Genomic DNA, 27,019 nt, shown 5'->3' on the forward strand with positions numbered 1-27,019 from the left:
TTTTTTTTTTTTTTTTTTCTTTGCTAGCTTAATAAACTGTTTTATTACATTTGGCAGCATTATTGGATTTTAAGCGCCGACCTGGTGTTTGTTTGTTTCTAATTGTACAGTGTGTGCCTAAAATGTCATAAAAATTGGAATTTGTGGGTCACGTTACTTTTGTGTTTTGATTTGGCGTGGTGAGACCAATGAGGTTTTGTTTTTTGTTTTTTTGCTGCAATTGGCAAAATTTGTGAATTTGTGACATTTTCAACCCCTTGTAAATCAAAAACTACATGACCTAAAAATGCAAAGTTTAGATTTCTTGTCTGCTCTGATGTCCAATAACAATTGGGAGACCTAAGATAAGAAAGGAACTAACAATAGAAATAGCTAAAGTGGTGTGACCAAAAAGAGACGTTAATATTACATCATACCTTTTCCAAACTACGTGGTTGCTCCGATTAGAAACCAGTTTTCTTAGTGTTTCTTGTCGTGATCTGTATGTCCATTAGTACAAATGTGCTTTTCAGGTGATTTCAAGTTTAGCAGAGACTTGGCAAAATCCAGTAATTGTAATGGTACTTAAGCATGGCTTGAAATGAGCGGTCATGCAATTTACATAGCAAACTTGTTAAATGGAAAGACTCTTGTTATCGGCGCTAACAATAATAGACTGCAAATCTGTGTATTTAGCAATAAAATACTGGGGTTTTGTCATAGGGACCCAAATTAGTCTATATACTCTGCACACCAAAAGAGAGAATAAATATGCCCTCACTGTTACCATGTACAATATGGGTGAAAGCAAGCACAGGCTTATTTCTTTTTGTTTTGTTTCGAATTATTTAGATTATTCATATCATGGCAGCTTTCAATTAAGGCTATAAAGGTCTAGTTGGTTGTCTCACAAGCCAGCCCTGTACAGATGTTCCCCAGCTCTGTATAGATGTATCTAATAAGTGAGTACATGTAATGGTGTGCTGAGCATATAGGCTAGGTTATGGACTTGCAGAAAACTGGGATCCCTTGACGATGGGCAGCAAGTTCAAATGTTTTGATCAAAAGAAGACAAAACCCCCTCAGTTGTATTTGCTAAATACATGCAGATTTGCCGTATATTATTGTTAGCGCAGATAGCAAAAGTCTGTCTTGCATTAATAGTGCCTCGCAGCTGGTACCATGTACAATATGGGTAAAACCGAGCATGGACATTTCTTTTCTGTTTTGTTAAACAGAATATCCTTATTGTTGGCTTGTCAGTTTGGCTCATTTCACATTACTCACTTATCATAAATACATATACATAAGGGCAGATTCATTTAGCCTTAGTTCTGATATTGGGGCTGATCCAGCTGTTTGGGGCGTCTAATTTTGCCCGTCTCAATGGGACTCTTTAGACGCCCAAACAATTGTCACTATTTAATTGTTTGGGCGCCCATGCATATTGCACATGTCGCGCCCAAACAGTGTTTAGCTGCGTACAACTGCTAAACTCGTCTGAAGTCCAGCTGTGGGCTTTCAAATGCTGATTTAACGCACAGTTCTCCTAGCACCTCAGGAGGCTGCAAGAAGAAATACCGTCCCCTCGACTACCGACCGTCTAAACAAAACTACAATTGAATTGCTTTGTTTTGCGCCCCCTTGCGGTAGCGCAGTGAAAAACAATTGAATCTGCGCCATAGTCACATGGACTCGTGTTCTGCTGTGCACCTTTGCTACTAAAGCTGTTTCTACAGTGCTGGTAAATTATAAAACATGCTATGAATGGTAATATTTATTCTATGTATGTGTTTTTGTATTGCCTGATAGTGAGTAAGGTAGAATTTACCAGTTTCTGTCTTTTGTTACGAGTATATGGTATCAATTAATACAGATCATGAAACTGTGGTGAGTTCTAACAGTCATCATTTACAGTAGAGGATATGTTATCCCATATATAGAATAAGTAATTTATCATGCTGCTTTGGTCAGTAAGGTGAGCAGAATAACTGGTAGAGTCTCTGTGCAATAAACACCTTCTCAGACCTTCACTAGATTGTATTCTGCAATGGGTGCTGCAGATTCCTTGTGGCACTATATAAATAAAGGGTAATAATACCAATATTTCTCTGACGTCCTAGTGGATGCTGGGGACTCCGTCAGGACCATGGGGATTAGCGGCTCCGCAGGAGACAGGGCACAAAAATAAAGCTTTAGGATCAGGTGGTGTGCACTGGCTCCTCCCCCTATGACCCTCCTCCAAGCCTCAGTTAGGTTTTTGTGCCCGTCCGAGCAGGGTGCAATCTAGGTGGCTCTCCTAAAGAGCTGCTTAGAAAAAGTTTTTAGGTTTTTTATTTTACAGTGAGTCCTGCTGGCAACAGGCTCACTGCAACGAGGGACTTAGGGGAGAAGAAGTGAACTCACCTGCGTGCAGGATGGATTGGCTTCTTAGGCTACTGGACACCATTAGCTCCAGAGGGATCGAACACAGGCCCAGCCATGGAGTCCGGTCCCGGAGCCGCGCCGCCGACCCCCTTGCAGATGCCGAAAAGTGAAGAGGTCCTGAAACCGGCGGCAGAAGACTTTTCAGTCTTCATGAGGTAGCGCACAGCACTGCAGCTGTGCGCCATTGTTGTCACACACTTTACACCAGCGGTCACTGAGGGTGCAGGGCGCTGTGGGGGGCGCCCTGGGCAGCAATGAAATACCTATACTGGCTAAAAGATACATCACATATAGCTCCTGGGGCTATATGGATGTATTTAACCCCTGCCAGGTCTCAGAAAAACGGGAGAAGAAGCCCGCCGAAAAGGGGGCGGGGCCTATTCTCCTCAGCACACAGCGCCATTTTCCCTCACAGAAATGCTGGTGGGAAGGCTCCCAGGCTCTCCCCTGCACTGCACTACAGAAACAGGGTTAAAACAGAGAGGGGGGGCACTTATTTGGCGATATGATTATATATATTAAGATGCTATAAGGGAAAAACACTTATATAAAGGTTGTCCCTGTATAATTATAGCGTTTTGGTGTGTGCTGGCAAACTCTCCCTCTGTCTCTCCAAAGGGCTAGTGGGGTCCTGTCCTCTATCAGAGCATTCCCTGTGTGTGTGCTGTGTGTCGGTACGTGTGTGTCGACATGTATGAGGACGATGTTGGTGAGGAGGCGGAGCAATTGCCTGTAATGGTGATGTCACTCTCTAGGGAGTCGACACCGGAATGGATGGCTTATTTAAGGAATTACGTGATAATGTCAACACGCTGCAAGGTCGGTTGACGACATGAGACAAACCAATTAGTACCTGTCCAGGCGTCTCAAACACCGTCAGGGGCGTTAAAACGTCTTTTTACCTCAGTCGGTCGACACAGACACGGACACTGACTCCAGTGTCGACGGTGAAGAAACAAACGTATTTTTCTTTTAGGGCCACACGTTACTTGTTAAGGGCAATGAAGGAGGTGTTACATATTTCTGATACTACAAGTACCACAAAAAAGGGTATTTTGTGGAGTGTGAAAAAACTACCTGTAGTTTTTCCTGAATCAGATAAATTAAATGAAGTGTGTGATGATGCGTGGGTTTCCCCCGATAGAAAATTATTGGCGGTATACCCTTTCCCGCCAGAAGTTAGGGCGCGTTGGGAAACACCCCTTAGGGTGGATAAGGCGCTCACACGCTTATCAAAACAAGTGGCGGTACCGTCTCCAGATAGGGCCGCCCTCAAGGAGCCAGCTGATAGGAGGCTGGAAAATATCCTAAAAAGTATATACACACATACTGGTGTTATACTGCGACCAGCGATCGCCTCAGCCTGGATGTGCAGCGCTGGGGTGGCTTGGTCGGATTCCCTGACTGAAAATATTGATACCCTTGACAGGGACAGTATTTTACTGACTATAGAGCATTTAAAGGATGCATTTCTATATATGCGAGATGCACAGAGGGATATTTGCACTCTGGCATCAAGAGTAAGTGCGATGTCCATATCTGCCAGAAGTTGTTTATGGACACGACAGAGGTCAGGTGATGCAGATTCCAAACGGCACATGGAAGTATTGCCGTATAAAGGAGAAAAAGACAACGTCTTTTCAGCCTCAGTCCTTTCGTCCCCATAAGGGCAAGCGGTCAAAAGGCCAGTCATATCTGCCATGGGATAGAGGAAAGGGAAGAAGACTGCAGCAGGCAGCCCATTCCCAGGAACAGAAGCCTTCCACCGCTTCTGCCAAGTCCTCAGCATGACGCTGGGGCCGTACAAGCGGACTCAGGTGCGGTGGGGGGTCGTCTCAAGAGTTTCAGCACGCAGTGGGCTCACTCGCAAGTGGACCCCTGGATCCTACAAGTAGTATCCCAGGGGTACAGATTGGAAGTTCGAGACGTCTCCCCCTCGCAGGTTCCTGAAGTCTGCTTTACCAACGTCTCCCTCCGACAGGGAGGCAGTAGTGGAAACAATTCACAAGCTGTATTCCCAGCAGGTGATAATCAAAGTACCCCTCCTACAACAAGGAAAGGGGTATTATTCCACACTATATTGTGGTACTGAAGCCAGACGGCTCGGTGAGACCTATTCTAAATCTGAAATAGTTGAACACTTACATAAAAAGGTTCAAATCAAGATGGAGTCACTCAGAGCAGTGATAGCGAACCAGGAAAAAGGGGACTATATGGTGTCCCGGGACAGATGCTTACCTCCATGTCCCAATTTGCCCTTCTCACCAAGGGTACCTCAGGTTCGTGGTACAGAACTGTCACTATCGGTTTCAGACGCTGCCGGTTGGATTGTCCACGGCACCCCGGGTCCTTACCAAGGTAATGGCCGAAATGATGATTCTTCTTCAAAGAAAATGGACGATCTCCTGATAAGGGCAAGGTCCAGAGAACAGTTGGAGGTCGGAGTAGCACTATCTCAAGTAGTTCTACGACAGCACGGGTGGATTCTAAATATTCCAAAACCGCAGCTGTTTCCGACGACACGTCTGCTGTTCCTAGGGATGATTCTGGACACAGTCCAGAAAAAGGTGTTTCTCCCGGAGAAGAAAGCCAGGGAGTTATCCGAGCTAGTCAGGAACCTCCTAAAACCAGGAAAAGTGTCAGTGCATCATTGCACAAGGGTCCTGGGAAAAATGGTGGCTTCTTACGAAGCGATTCTATTCGGCAGATTTCACGCAAGAACTTTTCAGTGGGATCTGCTGGACAAATGGTCCGGATCGCATCTGCAGATGCATCAGCGGATAACCTTATCGCCACGGACAAGGGTGTCTCTTCTGTGGTGGTTGCAGAGTGCTCATCTGTTAAAGGGCCGCAGATTCGGCATACAGGACTGGGTCCTGGTGACCACGGATGCCAGTCTGAGAGGCTGGGGAGCGGTCACACAGGGAAGAAACTTCCAGGGAGTATGGTCAAGCCTGGAGATGTCTCTTCACATAAATATACTGGAGCTAAGAGCGATTTACAATGCTCTAAGACTGGCAAAACCCCTGCTTCAGGGTCAGCCGGTGTTGATCCAGTCGGACAACATCACGGCAGTCGCCCACGTAAACAGACAGGGCGGCACAAGAAGCAGGAGAGCAATGGCAGAAGCTGCAAGGATTCTTCGCTGGGCGGAAGATCATGTGATAGCACTGTCAGCAGTATTCATTCCGGGAGTGGACAACTGGGAAGCAGACTTCCTCAGCAGACACGATCTACACCCGGGAGAGTGGGGACTTCATCCAGAAGTCTTCCACATGATTGTGAACCGTTTGGAAAAACCAAAGGTGGATATGATGGCGTCTCGCCTCAACAAAAAACTGGACAGGTATTGCGCCAGGTCAAGAGACCCTCAGGCAATAGCTGTGGACGCTCTGGTAACACCGTGGGTGTTCCAGTCAGTGTATGTGTTTCCTCCTCTGCCTCTCATACCAAAAGTACTGAGAATTATACGGCAAAGGGGAGTAAGAACGATACTCGTGGCTCCGGATTGGCCAAGAAGAACTTGGTACCCGGAACTTCAGGAGATGCTCACGGAAGATCCGTGGCCTCTACCTCTAAGACGGGACCTGCTTCAGCAGGGACCGTGTCTATTCCAAGACTTACCGCGGCTGCGTTTGACGGCATGGCGGTTGAACGCCGAATTCTAAGGGAAAAAGGCATTCCGGAAGAGGTCATTCCTACACTGGTAAAAGCCAGGAAGGAGGTGACTGCACAACATTATCACCGCATTTGGAGAAAATATGTTGCGTGGTGTGAGGCCAGGAAGGCCCCCACGGAGGAATTTCAATTGGGTCGATTCCTACATTTCCTGAAAACAGGATTGTCTATGGGCCTCAAATTGGGGTCCATTAAGGTTCAAATTTCGGCCCTGTCGATTTTCTTCCAGAAAGAATTGGCTTCAGTTCCTGAAGTCCAGACTTTTGTAAAAGGAGTACTACATATACAGCCCCGGTTGTGCCCGCAGTGGCTCCGTGGGACCTTAATGTAGTTTTGGATTTTCTCAAATCCCATTGGTTTGAGCCACTCAAATCGGTGGATTTGAAATATCTTACATGGAAAGTAACCATGCTACTGGCCCTGGCTTCAGCCAGGAGAGTGTCAGAATTGGCGGCTTTATCGTATAAAAGCCCATATCTGATTTTCCATTCGGACAGGGCAGAACTGCGGAAGCGTCCTCAGTTTCTGCCTAAGGTGGTGTCAGCGTTTCACCTGAACCAGCCTATTGTGGTGCCTGCGGCTACTAGCGATTTGGAGGATTCCAAGTTGCTGGACGTTGTCAGGGCATTGAAAATATATATTTCAAGGACGGCTGGAGTCAGAAAATCTGACTCGCTGTTTATGCTGTATGCACCCAACAAGCTGGGTGCTCCTGCTTCTAAGCAGACGATTGCTCGTTTGATTTGTAGCACAATTCAACTTGCACATTCTGTGGCAGGCCTGCCACAGCCTAAATCTGTCAAGGCCCATTCCACAAGGAAGGTGGGCTCATCCTGGGCGGCTGCCCGAGGGGTCTCGGCATTACAACTCTGCCGAGCAGCTACGTGGTCGGGGGAGAACACGTTTGTAAAATTCTACAAATTTGATACCCTGGCTAAAGAGGACCTGGAGTTCTCTCATTCGGTGCTGCAGAGTCATCCGCACTCTCCCGCCCGTTTGGGAGCTTTGGTATAATCCCCATGGTCCTGACGGAGTCCCCAGCATCCACTAGGACGTCAGAGAAAATAAGATTTTACTTACCGATAAATCTATTTCTCGTAGTCCGTAGTGGATGCTGGGCGCCCATCCCAAGTGCGGATTGTCTGCAATACTTGTACATAGTTATTGTTACAAAAAAATCGGGTTGTTATTGTTGTGAGCCGTCTGTTCAGAGGCTCCTACGTTTGTCATACTGTTAACTGGGTTCAGATCACAAGTTGTACGGTGTGATTGGTGTGGCTGGTATGAGTCTTACCCGGGATTCAAAATCCTTCCTTATTGTGTACGCTCGTCCGGGCACAGTATCCTAACTGAGGCTTGGAGGAGGGTCATAGGGGGAGGAGCCAGTGCACACCACCTGATCCTAAAGCTTTATTTTTGTGCCCTGTCTCCTGCGGAGCCGCTAATCCCCATGGTCCTGACGGAGTCCCCAGCATCCACTACGGACTACGAGAAATAGATTTATCGGTAAGTAAAATCTTATTTTATAAAAACATCAATGGACAGTGGGGGTAATTCAGAGTTGATCGCAGCAGCAAATTTGTTAGCATTTGGGCAAAACCATGTGCACTGCAGGTGGGGCAGATATAACATTTGCAGAGAGAGTTAGATTTGGGTGGGTTATTTTGTTTCTGTGTAGGGTAAATACTGGCTGCTTTATTTTTACACTGCAATTTAGATTTCAGTTTGAACAGACCCCACCCACATCTAACTCTCTCTGCACATGTTACATCTGCCCCCCTGCAGTCCACATGGTTTTGCCCAATTGCTAACAAATTTGCTGCTGCGATCAACTTTGAATTAGGCCCAGTATCTGATGTTTCTGATATACAAATACAACTTCCAGTACGGAAGAATACTTGGTCAGTCCTCTTGATTATTTTCTGTAGCAGAGATGTTGTAGTAAATGTGAAATGATGTTTTACCATTTTACTCTGTACATTTTGTTTTAGGACCTTGATGCGCGATCAGTAAGTGACAACTCTGATTGGCTGGATCCAGATTCTGATTCTGACCAGTTCAGTGTTGAATTTGAAGTTGAATCTGTTTATTCAGAGGATTACAGTCCAAGTGGAGATGAACAGAGTATTGCAGATGATATAGATGATGAGGTAGGAATATGAATATATGTAATTTCTGAATTGAGGCGTACTTACATATGACTAAGAAAACTTAAAACCATCTGTTTTATTTAAGAACACTGAAATTGTTTATTTACAAGGCAACCCAAATTTAGCAATTTAAGACTTTTTAGAAATTATGTGCACAAAAAAAGAAAGACTAATAGTTACATACAGTGCATAGTAGATAAAGGAGGTGTAAACATGAGACATGATACAAAGGGCCCTGCTTGTGAGACCTTACAGTCTAGGATTAATGGTCCTCTTCAACTGTAGTTTGGTCCCATCTTTGAAGCCAATTTAATTAGCTGCGAGTTATCGTTGGAAGCTAGTGTTGGACATTTTCTGCAAATAATGCTAGATACAGGGTGTGAACAGTTAATGTGTGGAAGCCCCACGAGTTCTGTGACTAATTGATTCAGCCCTTTTGTCTGGATAGGAAAAAAAAAGTTTTAGGACTCACAGGAAATATTTTTCATGACCAAGAAGTTGCCAAAGTCACTCTGTTTCCATTTACTGCACCCAGAGCATTAGATTATTATAACGGACGGTAATAATATGGGTTTGTCCTTCAGAATGGGAATCAATAATTAATTTTGTAAGCTTTGATTATAAGCCTTCTGACAACTCACAATTTGAACATGCAGAGGGTGTATATATAGAGATGTGTCCTTTATACATCTTTGCTACAGTCGTGCTATACAGCCCCCTTTGGCATGCCAGGTCCCGAGAGAGACTGCTAGCGTCGAGCGTCTTGCATATAGCGTGATGTGGCTATCTATCACCAGGAGACTCTACTGATTTATTTGTTATGCAACACTTTTATATCTCTGTGTGGATGATCCCCTTTCAGGCTTACTTCAAAATCCCAGGTTTTTGCTCGTGAACGAGTATCAATGCGGGATTTCTGTATGTCTGAAAGTAAACCATCCTGACCCTGCTCCTTACCTGGTCTGGCTGAGACCAAGGAAATCGTCTGCTTGCTAGACCTGAGACTTTTTTCCAGGTCTGATATCTGAAAGGGATAAAAGTCTCTGAATCTGCATAAGAAGTGGTAAGGTGCATCGGCCTGGGCTTTTTTCCATACCAAGTTCTGTTGTGCTTCATATATAGACTCTGTAGCACACAGATATAAAAGTGTCGAATATCAAATGAATCAGAAGAGTCTCCTGTTGCGTCCTAGCTACATCACATCGCATCTAAGATGCATTTATGGGAACAAAAAGACTCCCGGAGTTGCGCAGGCCTGTCGGCTTATTCGAGACAGGCATATTTTTCTTATTCTAGATGTGAGGTCACATCTGAAACTCCGACTTTAACTCAGTCATCACACCTGCCATCATCGCCCAAGGGGGATCAGGGTAGAGGTCCATCTTTGGACCCGTATTTGCAATACACACTGTGCAAGTGAAAGTTTCTCCAGGTAACACACACTCTCACAGACCAACTGCTTTTTTGATTTTGCATTAGCTTTACTCATCATGCACCCAGACAGGAATACAATGAAACACAAGTCCCCTTGACTCAGTAAAAAATGTAACCAAAGTGCGTAAAAGTCAGACGTGCACAGCACTTGAAACACACTAAATGTGTTAAATATGTGCTTCACTGAAATTACAAACACCCTTGACCCCTCCAGTGGCTGTGTGTTGTAGGACCGACACCAAACTTCCTGCAAGAAGAACCAGGAAGTTGTGTTAAAATGGCTTCCATGTGCTTCAGTGTGTGTATATGTGTGTATATATAGATATATATAGATAGATAGATATACACACTGCTCCAAAAAATAAAGGGAACACTAAAATAACACATCCTAGATCTGAATGAATGAAATATTCTTATTAAATACTTTGTTCTTTACATAGTTGAATGTGCTGACAACAAAATCACACAAAAATTATAAATGGAAATCAAATTTATTAACCCATAACAAATGTGGGTTGTAGGGAGGTCATACAGGCACGTGAAGGCCACACACACTACTGAGCCTCATTTTGACTTGTTTTAAGGACATTACATCAAAGTTGGATCAGCCTGTAGTGTGTTTTTCCACTTTAATTTTGAGGGTGACTCCAAATCCAGATCTCCATGGGTTAATAAATTTGATTTCCATTGATAATTTGTGTGATTTTGTTGTCAGCACATTCAACTATGTCAGAGGTTCTCAAACTTGGTCCTCGTGGGCCCACACAGTGCATGTTTTGCAGGTAACCCAGCAGGTGCACAGGCGTATTAATTACTCACTGACACATTTTAAAAGGTCTACAGGTGGAGCTAATTATTTCACTTGTGATTCTGTGAGGAGACCTGCAAAACATGCACTGTGTGGGCCCCCGAGGACCGAGTTTGAGAACCTCTGAACTATGTAAAGAACAAAGTATTTAATAAGAATATTTCATTCATTCAGATCTAGGATGTGTTATTTTAGTGTTCCCTTTATTTTTTGGAGCAGTGTATAATGTGTGTGTGTATGTATGTGTGTGTATGTGTATATATATATATATATATATATATATATATATATATATATATATATATATATATATATATATATATATATAATGAGCACGCCTTCAAACGTTTCACTTGGCGTGGTTTTAGACATCCAAATATGGGTGGATCCACAATTTAGTGTTCAATGGTTACAAAATAGAGTTCGCTTGTCTACCACCAATGCAGGTTTCCAAGACAGGCCTGCCTCTGTCAGGAGATAAAAAGGCAGTTCTGCAGACCGCGATACGGTCTTTTGTAGATTCACCAGTTTAGTTCAGTTTCTAGTTCACCAACAGAGTCAAGGTGGTTATTCCAATCTTTTTGTAGTACCAAAGCCGGACTGCTCGGTCAGACCGATATTGAACTTGAAGGGGCTCAGTCAGTTTTTCACTTACTACAGATTCAAGATGGAATGCCTGCGGTCAGTGATTGCAGGTTTAGAACCACAGGAATTCATGATTTTACTGGATCTCAAGGATGCGTACTTACACATTCCAATCTGGTCACTGCATCAGGCATACTTAAGGTTTGCAGTACAACAAAACCATTATCTATTTCAGGCACTACCGTCTGGCCTCTCATCAGCACCTCGGGTATTCACAAAAGTTATTTCTGTGATAGCTCATCTCAGTACCCTGGAAGTGATAATAGTTCCGTACTTAGACAACCTTCTCATCAAGGCTTCGTCTCAACAAATACTCCTGAAAAATGCCTTACTGACGTACAATGTACTAGTTCAGTACGGTTGGATTGTCAACTTTAAAAAATCAAGCCTTGTCCCGTGTCAAAGAATTAAATTTCTAGGAATGATTCTGGATACGGTGGATCAACTAATTTTACCTGCCAGAAAAGAAAGCACTGAGTATTCGTCATCTGGTACAGTTAGTGCTCAAACCACGGACAGTCTCGGTGCACTTGTGCATTTGTCTGTTAGGAAAGATGGTGGTATCTTTCGAAGCACTCCAGTTCGGAATATTTCACTCACGTCCTTTTCAACTGGATCTTCTCTCTGTGGTCTGTGGTCAGGCTCATCTACAAATTCATCAGATGGTGCGGTTGTCTCCAAGGGCAAGAGTTTCACTACACTGGTAGCTCCACATACACTATCTCACCGCGAGAAAAAGGTTCGGAGTCAGGAATTGGAAAATTCTGATGACGGACGCAAGTCTCAGAGAGGTTGGGGAGCACTGGTCCTAGATTGTCAGCTTCAGGGTCTATGGTCAGACCAAGAAAGGGGACTATTTGTTATCCCTCTTGGCCTCCATAAATGTTTATTTTAAAAGGATTTTCTAAATGAATACTTAAGGATTTATAGGTTTAAAGCAGGGGTGGGGAACATCCGGCCCGCGAAGCCGTTTGGTCCGGCCCACCAGCTTGTGTCAGTGAGACGCTGCCGCTCAGTCCGGCGGCAGCGTGTTTCAGCTGTCAGAAAAGGGAGGAGAGCGCGGCTGTCGGGTGGGAGCGGCGGCGTGTAGTACTTCAAACCAGCCGCCGGTCCGTGAGCCAATCAGGAGCCACGGCTGCCGGTCCGCGAGCTCTGATTGGCTCTCGAACCGGCGGCTGGTTTGAAGTACTACACGCTGCCGCTCCCACCCGACAGTTGCGCTCTCCTCCGTGTCCCGCCTAAAGGAGCACGGAGGGGAGGGGGGAGGGCATCTGTATACCTGGCACTGTGGGGGCATCTGTATACCTGGCACTGTGGGGGCATCTGTATACCTGGCACTGTGGGGGCATCTGTATACCTGGCACTGTGGGGGCATCTGTATACCTGGCACTGTGGGGGGCATTTGTATACCTGGCACTGTGGGGGGCATTTGTATACCTGGCATTGTGATGGGTTTTTGTATACCTGGCATTGTGATGGGTTTTTGTATACCTGGCATTGTGGGGGCATCTGTATACCTGGCACTGTGGGGGCATTTGTATACCTGGCACTGTGGGGGGCATTTGTATACCTGGCACTGTGGGGGCATCTGTATACCTGGCACTGTGGGGGGCATTTGTATACCTGGCACTGTGGGGGGCATTTGTATACCTGGCACTGTGGGGGGCATTTGTATACCTGGCACTGTGGGGGGCATTTGTATACCTGGCACTGTGAGGGGCATTTGTATACCTGGCACTGTGGGGGCAATTGTGGATCTGGCACCACACTATTGGGGACATATGTGTATCACGTCCCATTTTAACTGGCCACACCCATTTTTTTGGGGGCATCTGTGTACCTGGCACTGTGGGGGCATCTGTACACCTGGCACTGTGGGGGCATTTGTATACCTGGCACTGTGGGGGGCATTTGTATACCTGGCACTGTGGGGGCATTTGTATACCTGGCACTGTGGGGGCAATTGTGGATCTGGCACTGCACTATTGGGGGCATATGTGTATCACGTCCCATTTTAACTGGCCACACCCATTTTTTGGGGGGCATCTGTATACCTGGCACTGTGTGGGCATCTGTACACCTGGCACTGTGTGGGCATCTGTACACCTGGCACTGTGTGGGCATCTGTACACCTGGCACTGTGTGGGCATCTGTACACCTGGCACTGTGTGGGCATCTGTACACCTGGCACTGTGTGGGCATCTGTACACCTGGCACTGTGTGGGCATCTGTATACCTGGCACTGTGTGGGCATCTGTATACCTGGCACTGTGTGGGCATCTGTATACCTGGCACTGTGTGGGCATCTGTATACCTGGCACTGTGGGGGCATCTGTATACCTGGCACTGTGGGCGCATTTGTATACCTGGCACTGTGAGGGGCATTTGTATACCTGGCACTGTGAGGGGCATTTGTATACCTGGCACTGTGAGGGGCATCTGTATACTTGGCACTGAGGGGCATTTGTATACCTGGCACTGTGGGGGCATTTGTATACCTGGCACTGTGGGGGCAATTGTGGATCTGGCACCACACTATTGGGGGCATATGTGTATCACGTCCCATTTTAACTGGCCACACCCATTTTTTGGGGGGCATCTGTACACCTGGCACTGTGGGGGCATCTGTATACCTGGCACTGTGGGGGCATCTGTATACCTGGCACTGTGAGGGGCATTTGTATACCTGGCACTGTGAGGGGCATTTGTATACCTGGCACTGTGAGGGGCATTTGTATACCTGGTACTGTGGGGGCAATTGTGGATCTGGCACCACACTATTGGGGGCATATGTGTATCACGTCCCATTTTAACTGGCCACACCCATTTTTTGGGGGGCATCTGTACACCTGGCACTGTGGGGGCATCTGTATACCTGGCACTGTGGGGGCATCTGTATACCTGGCACTGTGAGGGGCATTTGTATACCTGGCACTGTGAGGGGCATTTGTATACCTGGCACTGTGAGGGGCATTTGTATACCTGGTACTGTGGGGGCAATTGTGGATCTGGCACCACACTATTGGGGGCATATGTGTATCACGTCCCATTTTAACTGGCCACACCCATTTTTTGGGGGGCATCTGTGTACCTGGCACTGTGGGGGCATCTGTACACCTGGCACTGTGGGGGCATCTGTACACCTGGCACTGTGGGGGGCATTTGTATACCTGGCACTGTGGGGGGCATTTGTATACCTGGCACTGTGGGGGCAATTGTGGATCTGGCACTGCACTATTGGGGGCATATGTGTATCACGTCCCATTTTAACTGGCCACACCCATTTTTTTGGCGCGTGCGCGCCTCTGGCGCGCACACACACAGTACCTCTAAGGGCCAGACCTACTGGGGGGCAGGGTAATTTTTTAAGTTGAGAATTTTTGTATGGCCCCGAAGGATTTTATAAATATCCAAATGGCCCTCGGTAGAAAAAAGGTTCCCCACTCCTGGTTTAAAGGTTGGATCTTGCCACTTTGGTGAGAAAATAGTTTGTGTGCATTACCTTTTCAATGAATGTTCATTTAATAAGAATTCTGAGTTTTCTGTGGAGAAGCTTTTCTCTCTCTTCACTAGCTTCTGTACAACTTAGCCATTGTGTTTAAATGACTGACCAATGATCTGATGCTCAATGTGGTAGCTGCATGAAACACTGCTGGGCTTGATAAATGTACAGGAAAAAGGCCACAGGATATTGGATACATAGTTGAAGCAGTCTGTACTTGAATCATTGTCTGTACTTGAATCACTTGTTTAGTTTGATAGTAGTTTTTTGTTACTGAAATTCGTTCAGACAGTGATATATTTATAGTGGTCAATAAATCTACAAGGTTGTATTTTCCTGAAAATGACTCTTATATATTTTATTGTGACCAAAATGGTTTTTAAATTAGTGCTTCTTTTGGGGATGATTTAATACAAAAGCAGTTGCTTGTCCAATCTACTCCCAGACATTGCATTATTTGTTATGATATGTCTTCACTTTTTGAACTGTTGTGTAGGAGACGGAATATGACTAGTTAAGTGTATGCAATAAATGTAGTTCTCAGAATTACTAATTGTGACTGTATTATTGCTTAATCAAAATATGCAGATTGGATTTTTTTTTAAAGCTTTGTTTTTACAAAAGCCATCTTGTATGGATTATGAATTGATTTTATATGAATACTATTTTCTTTTTTTAATGTTTTTTCTTACATTCTGTAAATATAGGTATATCAAGTGACTATATACCAAGCTGAAGATACAGACGCTGACTCCTTTGATGAAGATACTGAGATATCTGAAGCTGTAAGTAATTTTGTTCACAATGGATACAGAATTATGAACAAGTGAAACTATTCACAAATATGACCCCTGATGCTGCACTTATAAATAGAACTATAAAATAGATGGAAATAATACTTTGCAAAGTGTTTTGGTGATAACTGAGCTGCTCCCTGCCACACCGGCCCAGAGAGAAATAGACACCAATAGTTTGTTTTATGAAACGCGCACAAGTACAAAAAATATGTTGTAAATGATCCAAAGCAATTATTTTTGGCTTTAAAAAAAATTAAGGACATTCATTTTTGGCCCTAGGGATTTTACCTACAATTTCTCACCCTCAGTGAGGTGTGACTGGAAAAATAGTTTACTCTGACTGGTACAGAGCGAGTTTCTAATTGGATAGCAATACAAATTTGCGGAGAAAACTGCAACTTGCACCTAATTGGGTTGACCCCCACAGTGTAGTAAATTTTACAGCTCATTTGAGTGACTTATAGGTAGTTTGTGTACATCTAATACTCTTTGTACAGTATATAGTTTATCTGGATGGTTTAAGGATCTGCTTCCCACTTCAGAGAGCAATGTTTGGATCACTATTCCTCAAGGTTTTCCTCACATTTCCAGAGACCCTTCACCAAAGGCACCCAAGAAACCAGGCTCAAGGCCATTCATTGTGTAGTAAAACGCCAATTTAATACAAACCATAAAAACAGCTCAAATACTCTTAAGGGCCCCATACACTTATGCGACCACATGTCACAGGCGATCACCCCGGCAGCCTCCCGGACAGCAGGATCGCCCAATATACATCGTATGCTGTCCTTTTGCATACGATGTATCTTGGCCGATTCCAGCCATGCCCCCAGGTCGGACCTGATTGAATGTGCAGCACATTCAATCTGGAGGATCCGATCCAATGCTCACGGGAATGTGCATCGGATCGGAAACACCTCCAAAATGCCCGATTCTTCCGATATATTGGGTCGAATGCCTGTAATCGGATGAAATTGGGCATTATCGTCCTAGTGTATGGGGCCCTTTACATTAAAACAAATTCCTGTACGCATATATCTGACCTCCAGTTGATGTTTACCTGTCATTGCAGGATTATTGGAAGTGTTCACAATGTGATGAGATGAACCCACCTATTCCGAGATACTGTCACAGATGTTGGTGTCTTCGGAAAGACTGGCTTCCTGACCAAAAGGAAACCAATCCTTGCTCTTTGAAGAGAAAAGAGATGGAAGAGTCACAGGAAGATGAAGGCATTGATGTACCCGATGGGAAAAAAGCAAAGCTGACAGATTTACAAGATTCATCACTCTCAAAGAAAGAGGACTGTGGTATGCAAAGCCTAGAGTCCCAGGAGACCGAGGATTTTTCTCAGCCTTCCACATCTGGTAGCACTGCTTCCTGCAGTCAAGAGGAGTACAGAGAGAGTGAGCAGGAACATGCTCAAGAGGGAAATACAGATCGAGGCCTGCCCCTTTCTGCTGTGGAACCTTGTGTCATTTGTCAGACCAGGCCGAAGAATGGGTGTATTGTCCATGGCAGAACAGGGCATCTCATGGCATGCTTTACCTGCGCCAAAAAGCTTAAGAAAAGGAACAAGCCTTGTCCTGTCTGCAGACAGCCAATTCAAATGATTGTATTAACCTATTTCAGCTAAAGAGTATCCATACTCCCAAGGATTTACGGAGGTTGCAAAAAAGACAATTGTAACCTATAATAACATCTCTAATGAATTTCCAAATATATAGAATATATATTTTTGCATATGGTGGGAAAAGTGACAATGCAAAAGCCTTTTACTTTAAACTCAGTGGGCACATGCTAGCAGTGGTTAATGAAGTTTATTTAAGTTCTTGCAAAAATATAAAATGTTTAAAATTCTCTAGTAGAGTGGATGCAGTGCGTGTGTGTTTTTTTTTTTTTCCATTAGTTTTTCGCTTTGTAACATCGTTTTGCATAATACAAGCTTTTGCCAGACACGAGGTGAGATAAATTCACCGGTCATTTACAAATGACTAGGTAGCGTAATGGCAGAGCATAATTACATGAAGTATCTGTCACACTTCTCATCTATGTACATTGTATCTGTTGTCTGCACAGCTTCATTGAGCGCTCTGCAGGATTGTAAATCTCTTTAGCAGAAAATCTCAATTCACCCTAAATTGTGACGCAACGCACTGATGATTCTATAGACTCTTTTTAATCTATAAGCAGTGTCACACTGCTTTATTCTGAAAAGAAACATTATTCATAAACTTCAAAAGTTTTTGGAAGATAATTTTTAATTATTTTATTTTCTGCTTGGGGTTAGCATTTTACCTATGCACAATGGACTATCTGCAAAAGTTTAAGGACTCTGCAAGTAATCATTTTGGTAATGAAGAATGATGGCATGCACTTTTTCATATAAGGAGGAGCATCACGCAGTTTCAGTCTTGTGTACTCACAGGAACATTTCCAAATGTATTTATTAATGTCACTTGATGTCTTCACATAGTTGGAACAACTGTGTTCAGCTGGCAGTGTTTTGTGCAGCATGGATGTAAAGACTTGTGAAGTACATTCAATTTAGAGATGTCCTTTGTGGCTATATACACCTGTATTTTCCATAGTTTGATGGCTTTGCAGAAAGTTTATGGTGAAAAATGGAATATATAGCATATGTATAACAATGTCTGCTGTGCAGAACACTAATACCTTTTTAGTGCCTTGTTCACCCTTTTGGTTGGTAATTGTGACTATACTGATATAATGATTTCTGAACTGTTGTCTTAATGCCAGGGCTCAATATTGGACTCTGGTAACACTCCCAACACTTGTCCATAGTGTAATTTATTACTCCATTGCTTATATAAACTAATGGTACTACTCACATCGTGCTAGGCAGTTCCTGATGAAAGGTTCCTTTAGTTACCTCTTCCTCAGTTTATGTACAATGCTGCAGTTTTGCATTATTGACTCTAGCATGTACATTTTCTAATTTTTAAGTGGATATTGTATTACATTTAAGGTTGTTGTCCAAATGGAAACTGATTTTTGACTCGTTTATGGGCAAGTACTGGATATCCTTTTGTAATTAATATTACTTTTAAGACTTCCACCTGATAGCGGACAAAATAGATGGGGGTAACAGGGCAACAGAAATGTTCAATAAGTACTGGCTGTACAGAGTAGCAATGTGCAGTCACACACAACAAACCTTTTATTGCATGAGGTCTCGCTTTGTTTCCAATTCCATGTATGAATGCTTATTTGCTCAGTACTCTGGCACATTACCTTCCATTGCCCAATACACTAAGGCATAGATCGCTGAAGAGGACTTTGGCATTTGCTACAGCTTTTTGTTCTGCTCATGGAATAACCAGCATAATTATTATTATTATTATTATTATTATTTTTTTATTATTTTTTTATTTAGCATTCTGAGTTTTTGGTTACTGCTAAACTTCTTTTCCAGGGTACTGTTATACTCCCTTTTTCATTTGCTTGTTACGTTGTTGCTGTAATTGAATATTTTCTTGTTTTCTCTTAATATATACTATTTTATCAAATTTAATAATCTTCTTTGAAATGCAGTCTTTCTTATCAACATCCTACAGTAACATGATCTGCCTCCACTACTGCTTTTGCTAATTCTCATAATTTTTCTTTTCTCTGTCATCTTTTATTATGTATACTTGTTTAAATAAATTAAAGAGGATACTAATGGGTAGCACTTTAGTGCTGTGGTTAGTTTGCTGCCTCACAGCACTGAGGTCTTAGGATCAGTTTCCTCCAGGGCCCTATTATGTTCTACCCATGTTTTTGTGGGTCCACAATACAAAAACATACTGGTAGGTTATTGGATGTCTGTTGAAACATCCATTATAAATAATGTATGGTATGGATTCAGTATGATTTACCAGCGGGCGGGACGCCGGCTCCCCTGTCCGTTACCAGACAGCGGCATCCCACCCGCCAGAATGCCGGCAGCGGGGGAACGCAAAGAGTCCCCTTGCGTACGCGCTGCGCTTCACAACTGGGCATAGTCCTGTTTTGCCGGGATTCTGGCTGGCAGGATTCTGGCGCTGGTATCCTGACAGCTGGCAAATTGAACGTATCCCTAGAGTACATGTACATGTGGTAGGAAATATAGATTGGAGGCTCCCCTTAGGCAGAGGCTGATATGAATGATTTTTTTTTCTTCTGTAAAGCATAATGGAATATGTGTGAACTATATAAAGAATGGATGTGTTCATAATGTTAATATTACAGTGTCAACAGTTATTATGTTGGCATTATTGAAATATTAACATTGAATATGTCTACATATTCAAAATGTAGACATTCTGCACTGATCAGGAAGGGTTAGTAATAGGCTGCAGGAGGGGAGATTAGAGTTAGTCTCCAGGGGGGTTAGGATTAGCGATACTTGCTGCTGGCAGTGCCGAATCCGGAACTAACCCACACAATAGGCAAATATATAAATACACAGATAGGGGAGTTGAACCTATGGTCCTAGTGTTGTAAGGTTTCAGTGGTAACCTCTGTGCCATTTATAGCGTTGGTGCCCACTTAATATTTACATGCAATGTAGTTAATAAATAACAAAACAAATGCTTGCTCTAAAATGCGCAGTGAAAATACATAATGTATGTCCATTAGTAACTGGCAGTATTCGTTAATGGACAAAACATTTTGATTCTCTTATAGCAGAAGTTATGTTGAGTACTGTTTGAAAGCCACTTGCTACCACCCCCCATGTAATATTTATTCTATTAATTTTACTCAACAATTGAAGATAAATAGTAAAGATTTCTCTGCTATTGATTTATGTCCATGGTTATTTTAAATCCAATACATTTAATCAAAATGATATTCTTTAATTAGAACATCCATTTAATTATAAGCTTATACTGTGTGTTTTTTAATGTATTTTAGTATTTATTTCAGGTTTCCATCTCATGGTCTCGGCTACAGTAATACTTGCCATATTGTAACTATACACTGATGCAGAGAGTAAAACCAGACTGATGGCTGTTTTAGTACTGTCGCCTCTTAGCACCTTGTTAAATTGTTTTTGCACTGTGAAATATTTCCCAGTCATAAGAGACGATGTGTACATTATCACCGTCTTTAAAACCTCTAACTAAACGCACTGTATATAGTTAAAATATTGTGAATTCATGTTATTAAAATATTTAATTCTATCACTGCTTTTTTTCTCCTTCATGCACTGGGGGACATTGGAGTTAACATTGGGGTATAGATGGGTGATGAGTGATGCCTTGCATTCTTAAGAATCTGAGTTTGATCCTCCCCTTTATACCACACTGGCCTCTGTTTAGATTATGTGCCTGAGGGAGCCGAACACTCGTTTTGGGCTACGATCAGCCTTTTACTTTTATTTACTATGTTGTTTTATTATCATTCTGTACCTGAACTCCAGCTCAGGCAGACTGCAATGCTGCTGCAGTCTGCCTGCATTGTGGGCAGCTGCCAAAGGGACCCTGTAGGGCTGCCAAAAGTCTGTGTTCAGGTGCCTAGCCACAGGGTTATCGGCAAGGCCAGATTACCAATGGAGCAGATGGAACTACAGAACCGGGCCTCTACATATAAACAGGCCCATAATGGCTGCATGATGATGACCTGCTACCTATCTGACCACACAGTTGCTATAAATCATAAGTAATCAAATTATATTTCTCTGACGTCCTAGTTTAACCGTTTAGAAATTATCAATTTCTTATCGGGGGAAGTCCAGGCTTCCGCACACACCTCATTTAATTCCTCAGATGCAGGAAAAACTACTGGGAGTTTTTTCTCACCGAACATAATACCCTTTTTGTGGTACCTGGGGTACTATCAGAAATGTGTAATACATTTTTCATTGCCTCAATCATGTAACGGGTGGACCTATTGGAGGGTACATTAGTCTCATCGTCGTCGACACTGGAGTTGGTATCCGTGTCGACATCTGTGTCTGCCATCTGAGGTAGCGGGCGTTTTAAAGCCCCTGATGACATTTGAGACGCTGGAACAGTCACAAGCTGAGTAGCCGGCTGTCCTATGTCGTCAAACCTTTTATGTAAGGAGCTGACACTGTCACGTAATTCCTTCCATAAGTCCATCCACACAGGTGTCGACCCTTCAGGGGGTGACAACACACTTACAGGCATTTGCTCTGCCTCCACATCATTTTCCTCATCATACATGTCGACAGCGGTACCGACACACAGCACACACACAGGGAATGCTCTGACAGAGGACAGGACCCCACAAAGCCCTTTGGGGAGACAGAGGGAGAGTATGCCAGCACACACCAGAGCGCTATATACCACAGGGATATCACCTATAAAGTGTGTTTTCCACTTATAGCTGCATATATATTATACTGCGCCTAAATTTGTGCCCCCCCTCTCTTTTTTACCCTTTCTGTAGTGCAGGACTGCAGGGGAGAGCCAGGGAGCGATCCTTCCAGCGGAGCTGTGAGGGAAAATGGCGCCAGTGTGCTGAGGGAGATGGCTCCGCCCCTTTTTCGGATGGCTTTCTCCCGCAATTTTAAGATTTCTGGCAGGGGTTAATATACACCTATATAGCCTCTGGGGCTATATATGGTGTCAGTTTGCCAGCCAAGGTGTTATTTATTGCTGCTCAGGGCGCCCCCCCCCCCAGCGCCCTGCACCCATCAGTGACCGCAGTGTGTGGTGTGCATGAGGAGCAATGGCGCACAGCTGCAGTGCTGTGCGCTACCTTGGAGAAGACAGAAGTCTTCAGCCGCCGATTTTCCGGACCTTCTTGCTTCTGGCTCTGTAAGGGGGACGGCGGCTCCGGGAACGGACGACGAGGTCAGGTCCTGTGTGCGATCCCTCTGGAGCTAATGGTGTCCAGTAGCCTAAGAAGCCCAAGCTACCACCACTTAGGTAGGTTCGCTTCTTCTCCCCTTAGTCCCTCGGTGCAGTGAGCCTGTTGCCAGCAGGTCTCACTGTAAAATAAAAAACCTAAATTATACTTTCTTTCTAGGAGCTCAGGAGAGCCCCTAGTGTGCATCCAGCTCAGCCGGGCACAGAAATCTAACTGAGGCTTGGAGGAGGGTCATAGGGGGAGGAGCCAGTGCACACCAGATAGTCCTAATTCTTTCTTTAGATGTGCCCAGTCTCCTGCGGAGCCGTCTATTCCCCATGGTCCTTACGGAGTTCCCAGCATCCACTACGGACTACGAGAAATAGAATTACCGGTGAGTAAATTCTTATTTTCTGCAGCGGGGGACACTGGGGTTCCACAGGGATAACATCAGGGTGTACAATTGGATCTTGATCCGAGGCACCAACAGGCTAAAAGCTTTAACTGTTCCCAGGATGCATAGCGCCGCCTTCTCTATATTCCCGCCTCCGTGCACAGGAGCTCAGTTTGTAAGTTGGTGCCTGCAGTGCAGGCAGCTAACGGGGAGCAGCCCTGAAAAGAGCTTTTATGTTCCTGACCTTTGGGAGGCTATCTGGCTGATTTTTCAAATTTATGATGACTAAGAACCACCAGCTACCTCTAAGAAACCAGATAAGTTTAAGCATCAGAAGGTTACTAAATTAGTTTTACCACATCCTGACCATTTAGTTGACAAACGTCCAGAATCCTGGGAGTATCCAGGAAAGAAATTCTCCCTGTCTAAGAAGATGCTAGCTCGCTATACCCTCGCTGCAGAGTTAAGTAAAAATTGGGAAACACCGCCGCCGGTGGACTCACAAGTCGCGCATCTGGTGGTGTCATCTGCTCTGCCTGTCACTACCGTTACCTCTTTGAAGGAACTGATGGATAAACGAGTGGAGGGTTGCTTGAAATCTATTTACACTCTTGCTGGAGCTGTGCATAGGCCTACTATTGCGGCCTCTTGGGCTGCTAAAGCCATAGAGGCCTGGGCTCAGGAAGTTGAAATGGAACTACCGTCTTATTTTCCTGATAATGCTAGACAGCGTCTTTCATACATTATTACAGCCTCTCATTATATACAGGAGGCGGCATCTGTTGCAGGCCAAAGCGTCTACTACGTCTATTCTGGCTCGCCGGATCCTCTGGTTGCGGTCCTGGTCTGTAGATTTGGACTCTAAAAAGACCTTGGAGGTGATCCCTTTTAAGGGAAACATTCTTTTTGGTGAATACCTCAATAAGATTGTTGCTGACTTAGCATCTGCTAAAACTGCATGTCTACCTAGTACTATTCCTTCAGCTCCGAAGGCTAAGAGTACTTCCTTTCATTTCCTTTCAAACTTCAGGTAAAGCAAAGGGTCAGGCGTACCCGAAGCAGGCTCGCACTTCCAAATCCACTAAGCCCAAACCAAAACGTGCCTGGGCTGCCCGTCAGCCTGCTTGCAAAACAGACATGCCTGCTGTATGACAGGGCGGGCCTCCCTCTGGGGGATCCCAGGGGTGGGAGGCCGACTTCTATGGTTTACTCAGGTATGGTTACAGTACACTTCAGACGCCTGTGTAAGGGAAGTCGTCGCTCACGGATACGCCATCTCTTTCAAGAAACGTCCCCCTCGCCAGTTTTGCTCAACAAACGTCCCTTCGGACCCAGTAAAAGCAAAAACTCTCCATCTTGCCGGTGCCTCTAACTCAGAGAGGCAGGGGGTACTATTCAACGCTGTCCTAGTTCTGAAGTTGAGTGGATCTTCCCGACCCATTCTCAACCTCAAGTCTTTGAACAAATTTGTGAGAGTTTCAAAATTCCGTATGGAAACTCTTTGCTCTATTGTTCTGGCTTTGGAGCCCAAGGACTATATGGTATCCCTGGACATCCAGGATGCTTACCTGCATATACCTATTGCAGTGTCGCATCAGCAATACCTGCGGTTTGCTATTAGCAACCTACATTTTCAATGCCAGGCCTTACCTTTTGGTCTGACCACAGCTCCAAGGGTCTTCACCGAGGTCATGACTGCTCTACTCCGCCGTCAGGGTGTCAGGATCCTGCCGTATCTGGACGACTTGCTGATCCTGGCAAACTCTCCGGATGTTCTCCTTCGTCATCTGGAACTGACGGTCCAATTTCTGCAAGCCCACGGGTGGCTCATCAACTGGAAGAAGTCTTCCCTGGTCCCTGCTCAGAGCATGGTGCATCTGGGAGCGCTATTGGACACCCACAACCAGCAGTTTTTGTCTCGGGAGAAGGTCCTGAAACTTAAGGACAAAATAAGATGCTTCCTTTCTCGCCCACGTGTGTCGATCCACTCGGCGATGCAAGTACTAGGCCTCATGGTGTCTGCTTTCGACATGGTGGAGTACGCTCAACTTCACTCACGCCCTCTGCAGAGGTTAATACTCTCCAAGTGGGATGGCCTACCTCACCGTATCAGGACTCAAATGATCTCTTTGACTCCGGAGGTCTGTTGTCACTGAGCTGGTGGCTACTGGACCAGCAACTGAGCAGAGGTCGTCCCTTCTGGATCTCCACCTGGGTCCTTTTGATGATTGATGCTAGTCTGCGGGGCTGGGGCATGGTGTTGGAGCATCACTCTCTTCAGGGTAGGTGGACCAGGGAGGAATCTCTCCTCCCGATAAACATTCTGGAATTGCGGGCAGTGTTCAATGCGTTGACACTAGCCCTACCTCTAGTACAGATCAGGCCTGTTCAAGTACAGTCTGACAACGTCACCACGGTGGTGTACATAAATCATCAAGGCGGCACTCGAAGCCGCATGGCAATGATGGAAGTATCAAAAATCCTTTGTTGGACGGAATGCCATCTGCCAGCCATATCGGCAGTGTTCATTCCGGGAGAACTCAACTGGGAAGCAGACTTCCTCAGTCGTCAGGACGTACACGCTAGAGAGTGGAGTTTTCATCCAGAAGTCTTTTAACTCCTAGTGGACAAGTGGGGCCTACCAGATGTAGACCTGATGGCGTCTCGACACAATCGCAAGCTTCCGGTCTTCTGTGTAAGGACAAGGGATCCTCAAGCAGTGTTCGTGGACGCACTGACAACTCCATGGAACTTTTGGGCTGCCGTACGTGTTCCCTCCGGTGTCACTTCTGCCCAGGGTGATAAGGAAGTTCAAGCAAGGAGGAGGAATACTACTTCTAATCACTCCAGCGTGGCCCAGACGGCATTAGTTCTCAGACCTGCATGGTCTCTCAATAGAGCGTCCTCTTCTACTTCCGCAACACCCAGACCTCCTCGTTCAGGGCCCTTGTGTCTACCTGTATTTGTCCCGGCTGGCTTTGACGGCGTGGCTCTTGAAGCTTCCGTATTGAGGGCTAAAGGATTTTCTGAGGCGGTCATTCAAACTATGTTGAAGGCCCGTAAACCGGCTTCTGCACAGATTTATTATAGGGTCTGGAATTCTTCACATGGTGTGCTGCTAAGAATTATGATGCATTCAAGTTCAGTATTTTCAATCTTTTAGCTTTCCTGCAACAGGACCTGGACTTAGGCCTTCGTCTGGCCTCCCTAAAGGTTCATATTTCTTTTTCATCCACTAGGGTTCACTGAAGTACTCTTGGGTTATGGACTGGGCGTAGCCGGAAATGGCACATATTTAAATATTTAAATTAGTAACTGGCCATCCCCTCCATAATCCCATAGAGCCTTCAGTATTTTTCTGTGCCTCTAGCGGAAGGTACTGAGGACTGAATGTCCTGCGATTCTTCAAGCAAGATTATTTTGGTTTTTCTACCTGATCCCTTCCCAACTTATCAGAGAAGTTCGGGTTAGGGATCATTGGTGCTGCATTAGCAGCAGATGGTCTGCCGGCGCTCACACAAAGGGCCCCGCCATTGACTAAAATCAGCGTAGCTGATTGCAGCCACGGGCTGCACAAGGACGCAGGACGGCGCTTACAGAAAAGTCCCGTCATGGCCTCCGCAGGTGGTGCAGGTACTGAGCGGTAGGCAGCTCTCACTGCCGCCGCTCACTTACTTACTTTTTCTGTCTATTGCGGGCGGTCAGCTCACGCTGCCGCCCATTATGGGGGGACTGTATGTGTTTATATGTAAACGTTCCCCTGCTGCCTGCCACTAGATACAACTATAGAGGGAGCCAGCGAGCGAACCCCGGCACTGCCGCAGGGCCGCTCGACCTTCCCCGGATCCCTTCATTACAGCACCCGCAATAACTAGTGAGTGGTTCCCGCTACTACCGCCGGAACGCTCGCCTCTCTCCGGCGTCTGCGCAATCCGTCCTCCTCCCTACGACTCTGGTGGGGTGAGCGGCCGAGATGACCTCAGCTGCTGCCGCGGCCCGCTCTGGTGGCCGCTCACCAATCTCCGGCGTGCAGTCCTTCACACGGCCGCGGTAAGACTCGCACTCCCCGTCTCCCGTCTGCTGTACAACGGGGGGGGGGGGGGGGGGGGAGCAGTAAAAGAAGAAAGTGGGGGAAGTCGGCAGCCAGAATAAAGGCTGCACCTGCAAATAATACTCTTCTGCAGGAGAGAGAGGGGGGGAGGAAACCCGCAGGGAGGCCCCAATAACTAAGCTGCGTTTAGGCAGCAAAATAATCAGGATTTTAAGCCTGTGGCCAATATCGGAGTCTCTGTTACTTATACAATATACCTGTCGGTGTGTATCTGTGTATGTATGTGTTTACACACTGATGGTATACAGATATGTATCTGCATATACATGTATTAATATATATCTATATGTTTA

General features: G+C 45.1%; 1 protein-coding gene across 6 annotated transcripts in view; it reads left to right on the top strand.

Annotated features, from left to right (window-relative positions):
• Nucleotides 1-20,588, top strand: part of MDM2 (MDM2 proto-oncogene) — a 133,962-nt gene extending 113,374 nt beyond the window's left edge. For all 6 annotated transcript variants that reach the window (XM_063927496.1, XM_063927497.1, XM_063927494.1 and 3 more), the window contains exons 9-11: nt 8,076-8,234; nt 15,331-15,408; nt 16,493-20,588. In XM_063927496.1, the coding sequence (XP_063783566.1) occupies nt 8,076-8,234; nt 15,331-15,408; nt 16,493-17,056 (801 nt within the window). In that variant the 3' untranslated portion in view covers nt 17,057-20,588. The remainder of the gene's footprint in view (nt 1-8,075; nt 8,235-15,330; nt 15,409-16,492) is intronic.
• The last annotated feature ends 6,431 nt before the right edge of the window (nt 20,589-27,019 follow it).

The sequence above is a fragment of the Pseudophryne corroboree genome, chromosome 6, assembly GCF_028390025.1.
Source record: "Pseudophryne corroboree isolate aPseCor3 chromosome 6, aPseCor3.hap2, whole genome shotgun sequence".
Taxonomy (NCBI): domain Eukaryota; kingdom Metazoa; phylum Chordata; class Amphibia; order Anura; family Myobatrachidae; genus Pseudophryne; species Pseudophryne corroboree.